General features: G+C 40.8%; 1 protein-coding gene across 1 annotated transcript in view; it reads left to right on the forward strand.

The window, feature by feature from the left end:
- The first annotated feature begins 295 nt into the window (after positions 1-295).
- The window catches only part of LOC103007379 (galectin-16), a 28,390-nt gene continuing 10,462 nt past the window's right edge, over positions 296-18,223 (forward strand). Inside the window, 1 exon segment of the mRNA XM_007198524.2 lies at positions 296-301. Coding sequence (XP_007198586.2) covers positions 296-301 — 6 coding nt within the window.

Consider the following 18,223-nt stretch of genomic DNA (forward strand, 5'->3'; position numbering starts at 1 on the left):
AATTGCCTCGTCTTCTAGAAGAAGAGGTGACTACTGTCCTTTTTTATTGGGCATCTTCATTTAAGGTTGGATATTTAGCACAGGCTTCTTATTGCATAGTTTTGAAGAATCAATCAAAATATAAATCATCATGTAGTTTACCTCATGTGAGGCAAAAAAATGTCTGTGGGAAGGTAAGAGAGAATTGTAGAAGCAGAGCAAATTTGTACGAAGACTAAAGGGTTATTTGCTGGATTTGAATTAAGGATGAGTAAATGCAGAAAATAAGACAATGGCAGACTTAATAGCTAAGAACATGGAGGTAATTAAACATGAATGGTGGGGGGAACATTTGATGAAGAGATCAAGAATTATGCTTCATATGTTAATTTAAAATGTTGGGGCTTCCCTGGTGGTGCAGCGGTTGAGAGTCCGCCTGCCAATGCAGGGGACACGGGTTCGAGCCCTGGTCTGGGAAGATCCCACATGCCGTGGAGCAACTGGGCCCGTGAGCCACAGCTACTGAGCTTGCGCGTCTGGAGCCTGTGCTCCGCAACAAGAGAGGCCGCGACAGTGAGAGGCCCGCGCACCGTGATGAAGAGTGGCCCCCGCTCACCGCAACTAGAGAAAGCCCTAGCACAGAAACGAGGACCCAACACAGCCAAAAATAAATAAATAAATTAAAAAAAAAAAAAGTAAAATGTTAGTTGCAGGGTGCAAGGGCATCTTTAAAAAAATGTCACCAACGGTGTCTTCCAGCTCTGTCTGCTTCTGACACCACTGTTTTGTGTGTTTTGGCTTCCTGCTAAGAAGGTGAATTTCTAAGTGTGTGACAGACAGAATCTTTTTTTTTTTTTAAGTCATGATGATGACAAATTTTAATATTTATTTAATTAATTTATTTGGTTGCACCAGGTCTTAGTTGCGGCAGGTGGGCTCCTTAGTCGCGGCAAGCGGACTCTTAGTTGCAGCATGCATGTGGGATCTAGTTCCCTGACCAGGGATTGAACCTGGGCCCCCTGCATTGGGAGCGCGGAGTCTTAATCACCGCGCCACCAGGGAAGTCCCCATGTGACAGCATCTTGCAAACAGAAAAGCTCCTAATCAAGAGCTGATCTCCTAGTGTCCCATCATAGGGAAAGAGGAAGAAAAGAGTTCTTGATTGCCTGCTCTGGGTCCCTAGTCAGTTGTTCCACATGGAGAAGGACCTCACTCGTCGGCTTTAGGAAAGGGGTATGGGGGCATGGCTATGAGACTAAGGACCTTATTTTTACACTCTTTGTTTTAAAAAATTAAAATTGGGCTTCCCTGGTGGTGCAGTGGTTAAGAATCCGCCTGCCAATGTAGGGGACACGGGATAGAGCCCTGGTCCAGGAAGATCCCACGTGCCGCGGAGCAACTAAGCCCGTGCGCCACAGCTACTGAGCCTGCGCTCTATAGCCTGTGAGCCACAACTACTGAAGCCCACACGCCTAGAGCCCATGCTCTGCAACAAGAAAAGCCACCTCAATGAGAAGCCCGCTCTCTGCAGCTAGAGAAAGCCCGCTTGCAGCAAAGAAGACTCAACACAGCCAAAAATAAAATAAATAAAGTTAAAAAAAATAAAATTCACATGAAGTTATGAAACATAGCATGGAGAGTTCCCATGTACACCTGATCAAGCTCTTTTCCAGTGATAACAGCTTGCATAACCACAGTATATTACCAAAACCAGGAAATGACATTTGCAGTTTGGGCTATGGCAAGTGAAGCTGCTATAAACATTTGTGTATAAGTTTTAGTGTGGACATGTTTTTATTTCTCAGGGATAAATATACAGGCCTGTGATTGCAGGATCATGGTAAGAGCATGTTTAAGTTTCTAAGAATCTGCCAAACTGTTTACCAGAGTGACTTTAGCATTTTACATTCCTGGTAGCAATGTATGAGAGATCCAGTTGTTCCACATCCTTGCCAGCACTGGGTATTATCAGTCTGTTTTATTTTAGCCGTTCTGATAGATGCCCAGTGGTATTTCATCATGGCTTTAATTTGCCTTTCCCTAATGGCTATAGCTGTTGAACATGTTTTCATATGCTTATTTGTCATATGTATATCCTCTTTAGTGAAGTGTACAAATTGTTGCCCATTTTTGAATGGAATTATTTGTTTTCGTACTGTTGAGTTTAGAAAGTTTTTCAGGACTTCCCTGGTGGTGCAGTGGTTAAGAATCCACCTGCCAGTGCAGGGGACATGGGTTCGATCCCTGGTCCAGGAAGATCCCACATGCCGTGGAGCAACTAAGCCCATGCGCCACAACTACTGAGCCTGCGCTCTAGAGCCTGCGAGCCACAACTACTGAGCCCACGAGCCACAACTACTGAAGCCCATGTGCCTAGAGCCCATGCTCTGCAATAAGAGAAGCCACTGCAATGAGAAGCCCACGCACCACAATGAAGAGTAGACCTTGCTCGCTGTAACTAGAGAAAGCCCGCGCACAGCAATGAAGACCCAACACAGCCAAAAAATAAACTAAAAAAAAAAGAAAGTTTTTCATGTATTCTGGGTTCCAGTCCTTTGTCAGTATATGAATTGGAAATATTTTTCCCATTCTATGTCTTGTCTTTTCACCCTCTTAATGGAGGATGGATATTTGCATGCAAGTTTACATTTTGATAAAAGTCCAGTTTATCAGTTTTTTTCTTTATTGGATTGGGCTTTTGTTGTCATGTCTAAGAACTCTTCACCTAACCCTGGGTCATAAAGAATTTTAAAAATATTTTCTACTAAAATTTTAAACTATTATTTTGTGATCTCTGAATCATCTTCAGTAAGTCTTAATTTACAGAATGAGGTATAAGTTGAGACTCATTCTTTTTTTAGCCTGTGGAAGTTCAACTGTTCCACTATCAGTTATCGAGAGGAAATGGAGAATTCTTCCTCCATCAATTCCTTTGCACATTTGTCGGAATCAATTGGGTATACTTAGGGAGGTTTATTTATTGAATCTCTATTCTGTTCCATTGTTAATTGAGTGTGTCCTTCCTCCAGTACCACACATACAGTAGCTTTGTAAGTCTTAAAATCAGGCAGTGTGAATCCTTAAATTTTCAAACAAATTTTTTAGTGGGACTTTCCTGGTGGTCCAGTGATTGAGTCTGCGCTCCCAGTGCAAGGGGCCCCGGGTTCGATCCCTGGTCAGGGAATTAGATCCTGCATGCTGCAACTAAAGATCCCGCATGTGGCAACAAAGATGGCGTGCGCCGCAACTAAGACCCAGCGCAACCAAATAAATCAATAAATAAATTTTTAGCTATTTGATATACATACATATATTATATCCTAATATTATATTAGGGTATAATATATTATATTATATTAGGATATTATATATGTAAGAGTAAGTTTGTCTGTCTCTACACAGTAACAATATTTTGGTACTTGGGATATTGAAAGAAATTGTATTAACCGATAGATTACTTTGGGGAGAATTACAGTTTGTTACGTTGTGTTTTTCAATCAGTTAACGTGGATATGTATTAAATTTTGTTAAGGTCTTCTTTGATTTATTTCATCAGCATTTTGTACATTTTAGCATATGTAATCTGTACATGTTTTGTTAGATTTACATCTACGTGTTTCATTTTCTGATACGATTGTAAATGGCATCATCTTTTAAATTTCAGTTTCCAGTTGTTAATGGCTTGTTTAGAGAAGTATGATTTTTGATGTGTGTGTTAATCTTGTATTCTGTGACCTTGTTGAACTCACTTATTAGTTCTACTATTTTGGGGGGAGTATATTCCTTGGAATTTTCTGCACAGACCGTCATGACATCCGCAAATAAGGACAGTTTTATTTCTTCCTTTCCGATTCCTATTCAATAATTCAGTTCTATTCCAAAGGCAGGAAAAAGTCTACCTTACTCTAGGAAGGGTCAGTCTTTCTGTTCTATTCATTTTATTTCCTTTTCTTGCCTTATTGTACTGACTAGAACCTCCAGTACTAGGTTGGGTAGCAGTGATAATGAGTCTTGCCTCGTTATGGATCTTAGAGTGAAAACTTTGTTTTTCACCATTGAGTGTGATGTTGGCTGTAGATTTATTGTAGCTTTCTATCAGGTTGAGGAATTTCCCCTCTATATCTAGTTCGCTGAGAGTATTTTTTTTTTTAATTTATTTATTTTTGGGTGTTTTGTATCTTTGTTTCTGTGCGAGGGCTTTCTCTAGTTGCGACGAGCGGGGGCCACTCTTCATCGCGGTGTGCGGGCCTCTCACGGTCGTGGCCTCTCTTGTTGCGGAGCACAGGCTCCAGACGCGCAGGCTCAGTAGTTGTGGCTCACGGGCCTAGTTGCTCCGCGGCATGTGGGATCCTCCCAGACCAGAGCTCGAACCTGTGTCCCCTGCATTGGCAGGCAGACTCTCAACCACTGCGCCACCAGGGAAGCCCCAGCTGAGAGTATTTTTTTAAAGAAAAACTTTTATCGGAAAAAATTATGAATTCTCAAGAAGTTGCAAAGGTGGTATAGTGAGGTCCCATGTACCATCACCTAGTTTTTTCCAGTTGGTTACATCTTACATAATTATAGTCCAGTGTCAAAGCCAGGGATTTTACATTGGTACCATGTATATATGTAGTTGTATGTCATTTTATGAGAAATGTAGGTATTTATGTATCCAGAACCACAATCAAGATACAAAATTATTCCAACACCAAGAAGATGGACCTCATGCTAGCAATATCTAACACTTCTACCTGACCACCGTCTATAACCCATGACCACCCCCAATCTATTTTTTATCTCTAGAACTTTAAAATATTGAGGATGTTATACAAATGCAATTATACATTATGTGACCTTTTAAGGTTGTTTTTTTTTACTCAGGATAATGCTCTTGAAATCTCTTCATTTCTTATCTCACTGGTTGTTCCGTCTCAGTGTCCTTCACTGCTCCCTCTTTTTCTTTTATTTATTTATTTATTTATTTTTTATATTTGGCTGCGTTGGGTCTTCGTTGCTGTGGGCGGGCTTTCTCTAGTTGTGGCGAGCGGGGGCTACTCTGTGTGGGCTCTAGAGCGCAGGCTCAGAAGTTGTAGTGCACAGGCTTAGTTGCTCTGTGGCATGTGGGATCTTTCCGGACCAGGACTCGAACCCATGTCCCCTGCATTGGCAGGCAGATTCTTAACCACTGCGCCACCAGAGCAGCCTGCCCCCTTTTTTTCTTTTGGGTCCTTGATCTGAACAACCCAGTGCTGATCCTTTTTTTTTTTTTTTTTTTTTTTTAAGCTGCACTCACTCCCTTGGTGATCTCAACCTTTCAGAGTTTTAAATGCCATCTACATATTAAAATTTAAAATTTTATATCTCCAACCATACCTCTCTTCCAAATTCATGCATTGAACTCTTTATACTTGAATGTGCAATAGGCATCTCAACCTCAAAATGCCCAAAGTTGAGTTTCTGATCTTCCTCCCAAATCGTTCCACACACAGTTTTGCCCATCTCAGTGTATGACTTCTTCAGTAGTCCAGTGAGAAGATCCTAGTAGTCTTTCTTGATTTCTCATTTTTAAATTTTTTATTGAGGTAACACTGGTTTATAACATAAGTTGCATGTGTGCAACATTATATTTCCGCTTCTGTATACCCTACAGCGTGCTCACCACCAAAAATTTAGTTTCTGTCCATCACCATATAGTTGACCCACTTTACCCATTTTGCCCTCACCCTCACCCCTTCCTTTCTGGTAACCACTATTCTGTTTTCTGTATCTATGTGTTTGTTCTTGTTTGGTTTGTTTATATATTTTGTTGTTGTTGTTTGATTTTTATATTCCACATATGAGTGAAATCACATAATATTTGTCTTTCTCAATCTGACTTATTTCACTTAGTATAATACCCTCAAAGTCCATCCATGTTGTTGCAAATGGCAAGATTTCATCTTTTTTATGACAGAGTAGTATTTCACTGTATATATATCCCACATCTTTTTTTTTTAAGGTTTTTTTTAATGTGGACCATTTTTAAAGTCTTTATTGAATTTGTTACAATATTGCTTCTGTTTTTTATGTTTTGATCTTTTGGCCATGAGGCATGTGGGATCTTAGCTCCCCAACCAGGGATCAAATCTGCACCCCTGCACTGGAAGACGAAGTCTTTTTTTTTTTTTTTTAATAAATTTCTACTCTTTATTTATTTATTTATTTATTTATTTATGGCTGTGTTGGGTCTTCATTTCCGTGCCAGGGCTTTCTCTAGTTGCGGCAAGTGGGGGCCACTCTTCTTCATCGCGGTGCACGGGCCTCTCACTATCGCGGCCTCTCCCGTTGCGGAGCACAGCCTCCAGACGCGCAGGCTCAGTAATTGTGGCCCACAGGCCCAGTTGCTCTGCAGCATGTGGGATCCTCCCAGACCAGGACTCGAACCCGTGTCCCCTGCATCGGCAGGCAGACTGTCAACCACTGCGCCACCAGGGAAGCCCTGGAAGACGAAGTCTTAACCATTGGACTGCCGGGGAAGTCCCACCACATCATCTTTATCCATTCATCCAATGATGGGCACTTACCGTTTCCGTATCTTGCTATTGTACATAATGCTTTGATGAACATAGGGGTGCATATATCTTTTTCAATTAGTGTTTTTGTATTCTTTGGATACATAGCCTAAAATGGGATAGCTGGATCATATGTTAGTTCTATTCTCAATTTTTTGAGGAATCTCCGTACTGTTTTCCACAGTGGTTGTACCAATTTACACTCCCAGCAACAGTGTATAAGGGTTCCCTTTTTTACACATCCTTGCTTACACATGTTATTTCTTGCCTTTTTGTTAAAAGCCATTCTAACAAGCATGAGGTGATATCTCATTGTGGTTTTGATTTGCATTTCCCTAATAATTTGTGATGTTAAACATCTTTTCATGTGCCCATTGGCTATCTGGATGTCTTCTTTGGAAAAATGTCTATTCAGCTTCTGTCCGCTTTTTAATCGGGTTGTTTGTTTTCTTGCTGTTGTTGAGTTGTAGGAGTTCTTTATATACTTTGGATATTAACCCCTTACCAGATATATCATTTGCAAATATCTTTTCCCATTTGGTAGGTTATCTTTTAATTTTGTTGATGGTTTCCTTTACTATGCAGAAGCTTTTTAGTTTGATGTAGTTCCATTTATTTATTTTTGCTTTTGTTTCCCTCGTGTCAGGTGACATATCTAGAAAGATATTGCTAAGACAGTTGTCAATCAGTGTACTGCCTATGTTTTCTTCTAGGAGTGTTATGGTTTCAGGTCTTAGAGTCAAATATTTAATCGATTTTGAGTTGATTTTTGTGTATGGTATGAGGTAATGGTTTCTTTTCTTTTTTTTTTTTTTGCACGTGGCTGTTCAATTTTTCCAACGTATATTGAAGAGAGTATCCTTTCTCCATTGTATGTTCTTTGCTCCTTTGTCATAAATTCATTATCCATATATGTGTGGATTCTTCTTGGGCTCTCAATTCTGTTCCATTGATTATGTATCTGTTTTTCTGCCAATACCATGTGGTTTTGATTACCATGTTTATCTGCCAATACCATGGCTTTTTAATATAGTTTGAAACCAGAGAGTATGATCTTCACTTTTGTTCCTTTTTCTCAGGATTGCTTTGGCTTTTGGGGTCTTTTGTGGATCCATATCAATTTTAGAATTTTTTGTTCTATTTGTAAAAAATGTCTTTGATAAAGTAAATTGACATATGTGAAAGCATTTGGAGACCCTTCAGCCAGAAAGAAAGAAAAAAAGAAAGAGAGAGAGAGAGAGGGAGGGAGGGAGGGAGGGAGGGAAGAAGGGAGGAAGGAAAGGGGATGAGAAGGAAAGGGGATGAGAAGGAAAGGAGGGAGGAAGGGAGGAAGGAAGGAGCCCAAGGCATTCAACATTCTATTTTAAAGGCTTGACAAATCCAAAACACTCTTCTTTTTTGAGCTTTACTGAGATATAATTGATGAATAAAATTGTAATATATTTAAAGCAAAAAAAAAATGTCTTTGAGATTTTGATAGGGATTGCATTGAGTATGTAAATTGTATAGGTAATATGGACATTTTAACAATGTTATTTCTTCCAATCCATGAACATGGGCTATGTTTCCATTTATTTGTATCTTGTTCAATTTCTTTCAATGTCGTATAGTTTTCAGCATACAGGTCTTTCACCTCCTTGGTTGAATTTATTCCTGTGTATTTTATTCTCTTGGTTGTGATTGTAAAGGCAATTGCTTTCTCTCTTTCTTTCTTCCTTTTTTTTTTGGCCATGCTGCATGGCATTGAACTCGGCCCCCCTGCAATGGAAGTGTGGTGTCCTAACCCACTGGACTGCCAGGGAATTCCCTGCAATTTCTTTTTTAATTTCTCTTTCTGCTAGCTCATTTTTAGCATATAGAAATGCAACATATTTTTGTCTGTTGATTTTGTACCCTGCAGCTTTACTGTATTCATTTATAATTTCTAATAATTTTTGATGGAGTCGTTAGGGTTTTCTGTACATAAAATCATGACATCCAAAAATAGTGTCAGGGACTTCCCTGGTGGTCCAGTGGTTAAAAATCTGCCTTCCAATGCTCGGGACGCGGGTTCGATCCCTGGTTGGGGAACTAAGATCCCACATACTGTGAGGCAACTAAGCCTGCGTGCTGCAACTACTACTGAGCCCGCGCACTCTGGAGCCCGTGCGTCACAGCTAGGGAGAAGCCCACACACTGCAACTAGGGAGAAAGCCCGCGTGTCGCAACGAAAGATCCTGTATGCCACAACGAAGATCCTACATGCTGCAACTAAGACTTGATGCAGCCAAATAAATAAATAAATAAATAATTTAAAAAACCCAAACCAAAACAAAAAACCAAACAACAAAAAACAAAACAAAAATAGTGTCAGTTTTCTTTTTTCCTTTCCAATTTGGATGCCTTTTTTTCTTTGCCTTGCCTAATTGCTCTGGCTAGGACTTCCAATATTATGTATAATAGGAGTGGCAGAGTGGGCATCTTTGTCTTGTTCCTGATTTTAGGGAGATAGCTTTCCTTGAGCATGATGTTTGCTGTGGGTTTTTCATATGTGGCCTTTACTATTTTGAGATACGTTTCTTCTATACCCAATTTATTGAGAGTTTTTATCATTATTGGGGGTTGAATCTTGGCAAATACTTTTCTGTATCGAGATGATCACATGGTTTTTATCCTTTATTTTTTTAATGTGGTGTATCACATTTATTGATATCTGGATGTTGAACCAATCTTGCATACCTGGCATACAGCCCACTTGACCATGGTGTATGATCCTGTAACATGTTGGTCTATTCAGCTTGCTAATATTTTGTTGAGGATTTTTTTTTTGGCTGTACCACATGGCTTATGGGATCTTAGTTCCCCAACCAGGGATTGAACCCGGGCCCTGGCAGTGAAAGCGCTGGGCCCTAATCACTGGACTGCCAGGGAATTCCCTTGTTGAGGATCTTTACATCTATGTTCATAAGAAATAATGGCCTGAATTTTTTTTGGTGTGTGTTGTCTTTGTCTGGTTTTGGTATCAGGGTAACGTTGGGCAAAAAAAAGTGAGTTAGGAAGCGTTCTCTCTTCATAATTTAGAAGAGTTTGAGAGGGATAGGTATTAAATTCGCTATCAATTAGATTGCAGTATTCCTTGACTTTAAGTTTGGTTTCTGGAGAATTGGCATTTTCTTTTTGTGGTACAGTGTTACCATGGTTCTTCATGGTGCTTGATGAATTGTTCTGCCCGTGCCTTTGAAGTAACAAACACTCTTCCTCTTGATTCTATCAATTCAACAAGTTAGAAATTAGAGGCTTTCCCAGTAGGTGGTGCTATAGCACAAGTTTTTGGTTTCTCTTGCCTGCGATGCCTCTGGCTGTAGTCAGCACTTTCCACCTTCCACTGTCTGTGTCAGAGGTGAGGCTCCACGCCCTGATTATGACTTCTTGTGCCTCCAAGGTTCTTGGTGCCTTGCAGATGCCAGTGTCATTGGTTTCAGTGCCTGGGACACTGGGATGGTGAGCTCTTCTGGGGTGGTGAACTCATAGCCTCTATCACTGTGAGGGGAGGGAGAGGATGAATGGGGAGCCTCTGCCATGTCCAGGTTGTAAGGCTTGCAGGCTTCACTGCTGTGGGTGGGAGACTCTTTACTGAACTCCACAGTTCTACCAACTCCATTTCTACAAGCCTCATCCAGGTCCCCATCACTGCTCTCCAGGATTACTGTAATAGCCTTATGAATAGTCTTTCTTATTTTGTCCAGGTCCACCTACAGTCTGTTTTCCACACAGCAGCAGAGGAAATCCTTTTAAAACATAAATGAGGGCTTCCCTGGTGGCGCAGTGGTTAAGAATCCACCTGCCAATGCAGGTGACACAGGTTCGAGCCCTGGTCTGGGAGGATCCCACATGCCGTGGAGCAACTAAGCCCGTGCGCCACAACTACTGAGCCTGTGCTCTAGAGCCCATGAGCCACAACTACTGAGCCCACGAGCCACAACTACTGAAGCCCACGCGCCTAGAGCCTGTGCTCCGCAACAAGAGAAGCCACCGCAATGAGAAGCCCGCGCACTGCAACGAAGAGTAGCCCCTGCTCGCTGCAACTAGAAAAAAGCCTGCGTGCAGCAACGAAGACCCAATGCAGCCAAAAATAAATAAATAAATAAATTTATAAAAAACCAAAAAAACATAAATGAGACCAGATCCCTCTCCTCTACCTCGGGCTCCCATCTCACTTAAAGCAAACGTCCTGTGGTCTACTTTTCCATATCCTGAGTTCAAGTCCTGCCTCTCTCCCCCTTTACTCCAGTCACACTGTCATCCTTGCTGTTCCTCAAAACTTCAAGTTGTCTTCTCACATTGTGGTCCATATTGGTAGCCGATCTCTCTGACTGGAAGTTCTTCCCCAAGATACACATGGCTCTTTTATTGACCTTCTCCAAGCTTTTGCTCAAATCTCATCTCCTCAATGAGGACTGCCTTAACTAGCCTATTTCAAGTTAAGCCCTCTGTGGACTGCTCTGTTCCATTACCAACATCTTTTCTTGTTAAGGGTTTTTTAAAATTTAATTTATTTTATTTATGTTATTTTTGGCTGTGTTGGGTCTTCATTGCTGCGTGCGGGCTTTCTCTAGTTGCAGCGAGTGGGGGCTACTCTTCGTTTCAGTGCAAGGGCTTCTCATTGCTGTGGTTTCTCTTGTTGCGGAGCATGGGCTCAGTAGTTGTGGCACGCGGGCTCTAGGGTGTGCAGGCTTCAGTAGTTGTGGCGCACGGGCTTAGTTGCTCCGCGACATGTGGGATCTTCCCAGACCAGGGCTCGAACCCGTGTCCCCTGCATTGGCAGGCGGATTCTTACCCACTACGCCACCAGGGAAGCCCACGTGTGACACTTTTATTGTACCTAAGTTTACTGAAAGTCAATAAGAGCTTACTATTTCTGTTACAAAATTTGTCAGCAAGGAAAGTAACTGGATATGATGAAAGTTTTAAGTAAGTTAAATATAAATGAGATAAGAGTTTTGGGGTGAACTCTTTGGGAATAATTATGTTTTAGGAATGCCTCCTTAGAAATAGTCTCTCCAGATTTTTTTGTGTGTGTGGTAACTTGAGTTTTGCTAAATTAAGTTAAATGATGGAAATTCACTGAATATCCAGATCATTTTAAATAAGATAAAATACTGAAACATTAGTTGATTAACAGGTCTAAGTTTACCTACTTTTGTCTACTTATGAGAGAAAAACTAAAGATACTTGGGTTTATTAGACACACATTTTGTACCACATTGAGGAAAGAAATAATGCTATGAGATGATGTACATTTCTGGAGGTTATAGAATATATTCATAAGTTTGCCAAACAAGAAATGCTAGTATATTCACAACTGCTTGCCTTTTGGCTTTCACTAGACATTAAGGTTGTTTTTTTTTTATTTAATATTTATTTATTTATTTGGCTGTGCCACGTCTCAGTTGTGGCACGCGGGATCTTCGTTGCGGCATGCGAGATCTAGTTCCCTGACCAGGGATCAAACCTGGGCCCCCTGCATTGGGAGCACGGAGTCTTAACTGCTGGACCACCAGGGAAGTCCCCACATTAAGGTTTTTAAGAGTTAAAAACGTAATGTATAATTGGAGTTACTAGAAATAATAAGGGAATCATTTCAGTATGCAATAAAGTCAGGATGTGTGTTTTCAGTAAAAGAAGGTATGAGAAATGGAAATGCATTTTGTTAAGGGGAAAATAATTGTAATTTGGTCCTAAAGCTGGTTATTTCTAAATGGGAAAGAAAATAAGGGACAAACCAATATGGATACAGAAAGTTGTGGAAGGTTTGTAAAAAAGGAACCCTGAAGCATCTCTGAGAGAGATATTAAACTCACTAGGATTATTTTGAATGTTAAATCACATGGGAAACATTGTCCAGTGAGAGACAAGCCTTCTTAGGCTATACTTATGGTAAATGTTATTAATATTAATATAGATATTCTAGAAATTATATGAAATTTCTTTAAAAACCTGGTATGTGATCTGGGGGGACCTTCAAGATGGTGAAGGAGTAAGACGTGGAGATCACCTTCCTCCCCCCAAATACATCAAAAATACATCTACATGTGGAACAACTCCTACAGAACACCTATTGAATGCTAGCAGAAGACCTCAGACTTCCCAAAGGCAAGAAAATCCCCACGAACTTGGGTAGGGCAAAAGAAGAAAGAGAAACAGAGACAAAAGAATAGGGACGGGACCTGCACCTTTGGGAGGGAGCTGTGAGGGAGGAAAAGTTTCCGCACACTAGGAAGCCCCTTCACTGGCAGAGATGGGGGGTGGGCAGGGGGGAAGCTTCAGAGCCACTGCGGAGAGCACAGCAACAAGGGTGCAGAGGGCAAAGCAGAGAGATTCCCGCACAGAGGATCGGTGCCGACCAGCACTCACCAACCCGAGAGGCTTGTCTGCTCACCTGCCGGGGTGGGCGGGGGCTGGGAGCTGAGGCTGGGGCTTCGGAGGTCAGACCCCAGGGAGAGGACTGCGGTTGGCTGTGTGAACACAGCCTGAAGGGGGCTAGTGTGCCACAGCTAGCCGGGAGGGAGTCTGGGAAAAAGTCTAGACCTGCCTAAGAGGCAAGAGACCATTGTTTTGGGGTGCGCAAGGAGAGGGGATTCCTTCCCTCTCTGCCCACAGAAGGCAGAGCACTGCCTAAATGAGCTCCAGAGATGGGCGTGAGCCACGGCTATCAGCTCGGACACCAGAGACGGGTATGAAACGCTAATGCTGCTGCTGCAGCCACCAAGAATCCTGTGTGCAAGCCCAGGTCACTATCCACACGTTCCCCCTCCCCGGGGAGCCTGTGCAGCCCGCCACTGCCAGGGTCCCGTGATCCAGGGACAGCTCCCCCAGGAGAACACACGGCGCGCCTCAGGCTGTTGCAACGTCATGCTGGCCTCTGCCCCCGCAGGCTCTCCCCGCATTCCAATTACATCTACTGTACCCCTCCTTCCACCTGGCAGGAGTGAGCCAGAGGCCCCTAATCAGCCGCTGCTTTAACCCCATCCTGTCTGGGCGGGAACAGAAGCCTGAGAGCAACCTACACGCAGAGGTGGGGCCAAAACCAAAGCTGGACCCCGGGAGCTGTGCGAACAAACAAGAGAAAGGGAAATCTCTCCCAGCAGCCTCAGGAGCAGCAGATTAAATCCCCACAATCAACTTGAGGTACCCTGCATCTGTGGAATACCTGAATAGACAACGAATCAACCCAAAATTGAGGCGGTGGACTTTGGGAGCAACTGTAGACTTGGGGTTTGCTGTCTGCGACTGACTTGTTTCTAATTTTTATGTTTATCTTAGTATAGTTTTTAGTGTTTGTTGTCATTGGTGGATTTGTTTATTGGTTTGGTTGCTCTCTTCTTTTTTTTAATTACTTTTGAATTTTTTTATTTTAATAATTAAAAAAATTTTAATTTTAATTATTTTATTTATTTACTGTTAATTAATTAATTTTTTCTTTCCTTTTTTCTTCCTTTTCTTCTGAGTCGTGTGGCTGACAGGGTCTTGATGCTCTGGCCTGGTGTCAGGCCTGAGCCTCTGAGGTGGGAGAGCTGAGTTCAGGACATTGGACCAACAGAGACCTCCCGGCCCCACGTAATATCAGTCGGCGAGAGCTCTCCCAGAGATCTCCGTCTCAACGCTAAGACCCAGGTCCATCCAACAGCCAGCCAGCTCCATTGCTGGATGCCCCATGCCAAACAACTAGCAAGACAGGAACACAACCCCACCCATTAGCAGAGAGGCTGCCTAAAATCATACTAAGTTCACAGACACCCCAAAACACACCACTGGACGCAGCCCTGCCCACCAGAAAGACAAGATCCAGCCCCACCCACCAGAATACAGGCACCAGTCCCCTCCACCAGGAAGCCTACACAAGCCACTGAACCAACCTTACCCACTGGGGGTAGACACCAAAAACAACGGGAACTATGAACCTACAGCCTGTGAAAAGGAGACCCCAAACACAGTAAGTTAAGCAAAATGAGAAACAGAGAAATATGCAGCAGATGAAGGAGCAAGGTAAAAACCCACCAGACCAAACAAATGAAAAGGAAATAGGCAGTCTACCCGAAAAAGAATTCAGAGTAATGATAGTAAAGATGATCCAAAATTTTGGAAATAGAATGGAGAAAATACAAGAAACGTTTAACGAGGACCTAGAAGAACTAAAGAGCAAACAAACAATGATGAACAACACAATAAGTGAAATTAAAAATTCTCTAGACGGAATCAATAGCAGAATAACTGAGGCAGAAGAAAGGATAAGTGACCTGGAAGATAAAATAGTGGAAATAATTACCACAGAGCAGAATAAAGAAAAAAGAATGAAAAGAATTGAGGACAGTCTCAGAGACCTCTGGGACAACATTAAACGCACCAACATTCGAATTATAGGGGTCCCAGAAGAAGAAGAGAAAAAGAAAGGGTCTGCGAGAATATTTGAAGAGATTATAGTTGAAAACTTCCCTAACATGGGAAAGGAAATAGTCAATCAAGTACAGGAAGTGCACAGAGTCCCATACAGGATAAATCCAAGGAGAAACACGCCAAGACACATATTAATCAAACTATCAAAAATTAAATACAAAGAAAAAATATTAAAAGCAGCAAGGGAAAAGCAACAAATAACATGCAAGGGAATCCCCATAAGTTTAACAGCTGATCTTTCAGCAGAAACTGTGCAAGCCAGAAGGGAGTGGCAGGACATATTTAAAGTGATGAAGAGGAAAAACCTACAACCAAGATTACTCTACCCAGCAAGGAGTCATTCAGATTCGACAGAGAAATTAAAACCTTTACAGACAAGCAAAAGTTAAGAGAATTCAGCACCTCCAAACCACCTTTACAACAAATGCTAAAGGACCTTCTCTAGGCAGGAAACACAAGAGAAGAAAAAAACCTACAAAAACAAATCCAAAACAATTAATAAAATGGTAATCGGAACATACATATCGATAATTACCTTAAATGTAAATGGATTAAATGCTCCAACCAAAAGACATAGACTGGCTGAATGGATACAAAAACAAGACCCATATATATGCTGCCTACAAGAAACCCACTTTAGACCTAGGGACACATAACAGACTGAAAGTGAGGGGATGGAAAAAGATATTCCATCCAAATGGAAATCAAAAGAAAGCTGGAGTAGCAATCCTCATATCAGACAAAATAGACTTTAAAACAAAGACCATTACAAGAGACAAAGAAGGACACTACATAATGATCAAGGGATCAATCCAAGAAGATATAACAATTGTAAATATTTATGCGCCCAACATAGGAGCACCTCAATACATAAGGCAAATGCTAACAGCCATAAAAGGGGAAATTGACAGTAACACAATCATAGTAGGGGACTTTAACACCCCACTTTCACCAATGGACAGATCATCCAAAATGAAAATAAATAAGGAAACACAAGCTTTAAATGGCACATTAAACAAGGTGGACTTAATTGATATTTATAGGACATTCCATCCAAAAACAACAGAATACACTTTCCTCTCGAGTGCTAATGGAACATTCTCCAGGATAGATCATATCTTGGGTCACAAATCAAGCCTTGGTAAATTTAAGAAAATTGAAATTGTATCAAGTATCTTTTCTGACTGCAACGCTATGAGACTAGATAGCAATTACAGGAAAAAAAACTGTAAAAAATACAAACAGGTGGAGGCTAAACAATACACTGCTAAATAACCAAGAGATCACTGAAGAAATCAAAGAGGAAATCAAAAAATACCTAGAAACAAATGACAATGAAAACATGACAATCTAAAACCTATGGGATGCAGCAAAAGCAGTTCTAAGAGGGAAGTTTATAGCAATACAATCCTACCTCAAGAAACAAGAAAAATCTGAAACAACCTAACCTTACACCTAAAGCAATTAGAGAAGAAGAACAACAACAAAACCCCCAAAGTTAGCAGAAAGAAAGAAATCATAAAGATCAGATCAGAAATAAATGAAAAAGAAATGAAGGAAACAGTAGCAAATATCAGTAAAACTAAAAGCTGGTTCTTTGAGAAGATAAACAAAATTGATAAACCATTAGCCAGACTCATCAAGAAAAAAAGGGAGAAGACTCAAATCAACAGAATTAGAAATGAAAAAAGAGAAGTAACAACTGACACTGCAGAAATACAAAGGATCATGAGAGACCACCTCAAGCAACTCTGTGCCAATAAAATGGAAAACCTGGAAGAAATGGACAAATTCCTAGAAAAGTACAACCTTCCAAGACTGAACCAGGAAGAAATGGAATACATAAACAGACCAACCACAAGCACTGAAATTGAAACTATGATTAAAATTCTTCCAACAAACAAAAGCCCAGGACCAGACGGCTTGACAGGCAAATTCTATCAAACATTTAGAGAAGAGCTAACACCTATCCTTCTTAAACTCTTCCAAAATATAGCAGAGGGAGGAACGCTCCCAAACTCATTCTACGAGGCCACAATCACCCTGATACCAAAACCAAAGATGTCACAAAAAGAGAAAACTACAGACCAATATCACTGATGAACATAGATGCAAAAATCCTCAACAAAATACTAGCAACTAGAATCCAACAGCACATTAAAAGAATCATACACCATGATCAAGTGGGGTTTATCCCAGGAATGCAAAGATTCTTCAGTATATGCAAATCAATCAATGTGATACCCTGTATTAACAAACTGAAGGATAAAAACCACATGATAATCTGAATAGATGCAGAAAAAGCTTTTGACAAAATTCAACACCCATTTATGAGAAAAACTCTCCAGAATGTAGGTACAGAGGGAACTTAACATAATAAAGGCCAATATATGACAAACCCACAGCCAACATCGTTCTCAATGGTGAAAAACTTAAACCATTTCCTCTAAAATCAGGAACAAGAGAAGGATGCCCACTCTCACCAGTATTATTCAACATAGTTTTGGATATTTTAGCCACAGCAATCAGAGAAGAAAAGGAATCCAAATCAGAAAATAAGTTAAGCTGTTACTGTTTGCAGATGACATGATACTATACATTGAGAATCCTAAAGATGCTACCAGAAAACTACTGGAGCTAAGCAATGAATTTGGTAAAGTAGCAGGATACAAAATTAATGCACAGAAATCTCTTGCATTCCTATACACTAATGATAAAAAATCTGAAAGAGAAATTAAGGAAACACTCCCATTTACCATTGCAACAAAAGAGTAAAATACTTAGGAATAAACCTACCTAAGGAGACAAAACACCTATATGCATAAAACTATAAGACACTGATGAAAGAAATTAAAGATGATACAGATGGAGAGATATACCATGTTCTTGGATTGGAAGAATCAACATTGTGAAAATGACTATACTCCCCAAAGCAATCTACAGATTCTTTGCAATCCCTATCAAACTGCAAATGGCATTTTTCACAGAACTCAAACAAAAAATTGCACAATTTGTATGGAAACAAAAAAGACCCCGAATAGCCAAAACAATCTTCAGAAAGAAAAACGGAGCTGGAGGAATCAGGCTCCCTGATTTCAGACTATACTACAAAGCTACAGTAATCAAGACAGTTTGGTACTGGCACAAAAACAGAAATATAGATCAATGGAACAAGATAGAAAGCCCAGAGATAAACCCACACACATATCTTTTTTTTTAAACATTTTTATTGGAGTATAATTGCTTTACAATGTTGTGTTAGTTTCTACTGTATAACA

The sequence above is a fragment of the Balaenoptera acutorostrata genome, chromosome 19, assembly GCF_949987535.1.
Source record: "Balaenoptera acutorostrata chromosome 19, mBalAcu1.1, whole genome shotgun sequence".
Classification (NCBI taxonomy): Eukaryota; Metazoa; Chordata; class Mammalia; order Artiodactyla; family Balaenopteridae; genus Balaenoptera; species Balaenoptera acutorostrata.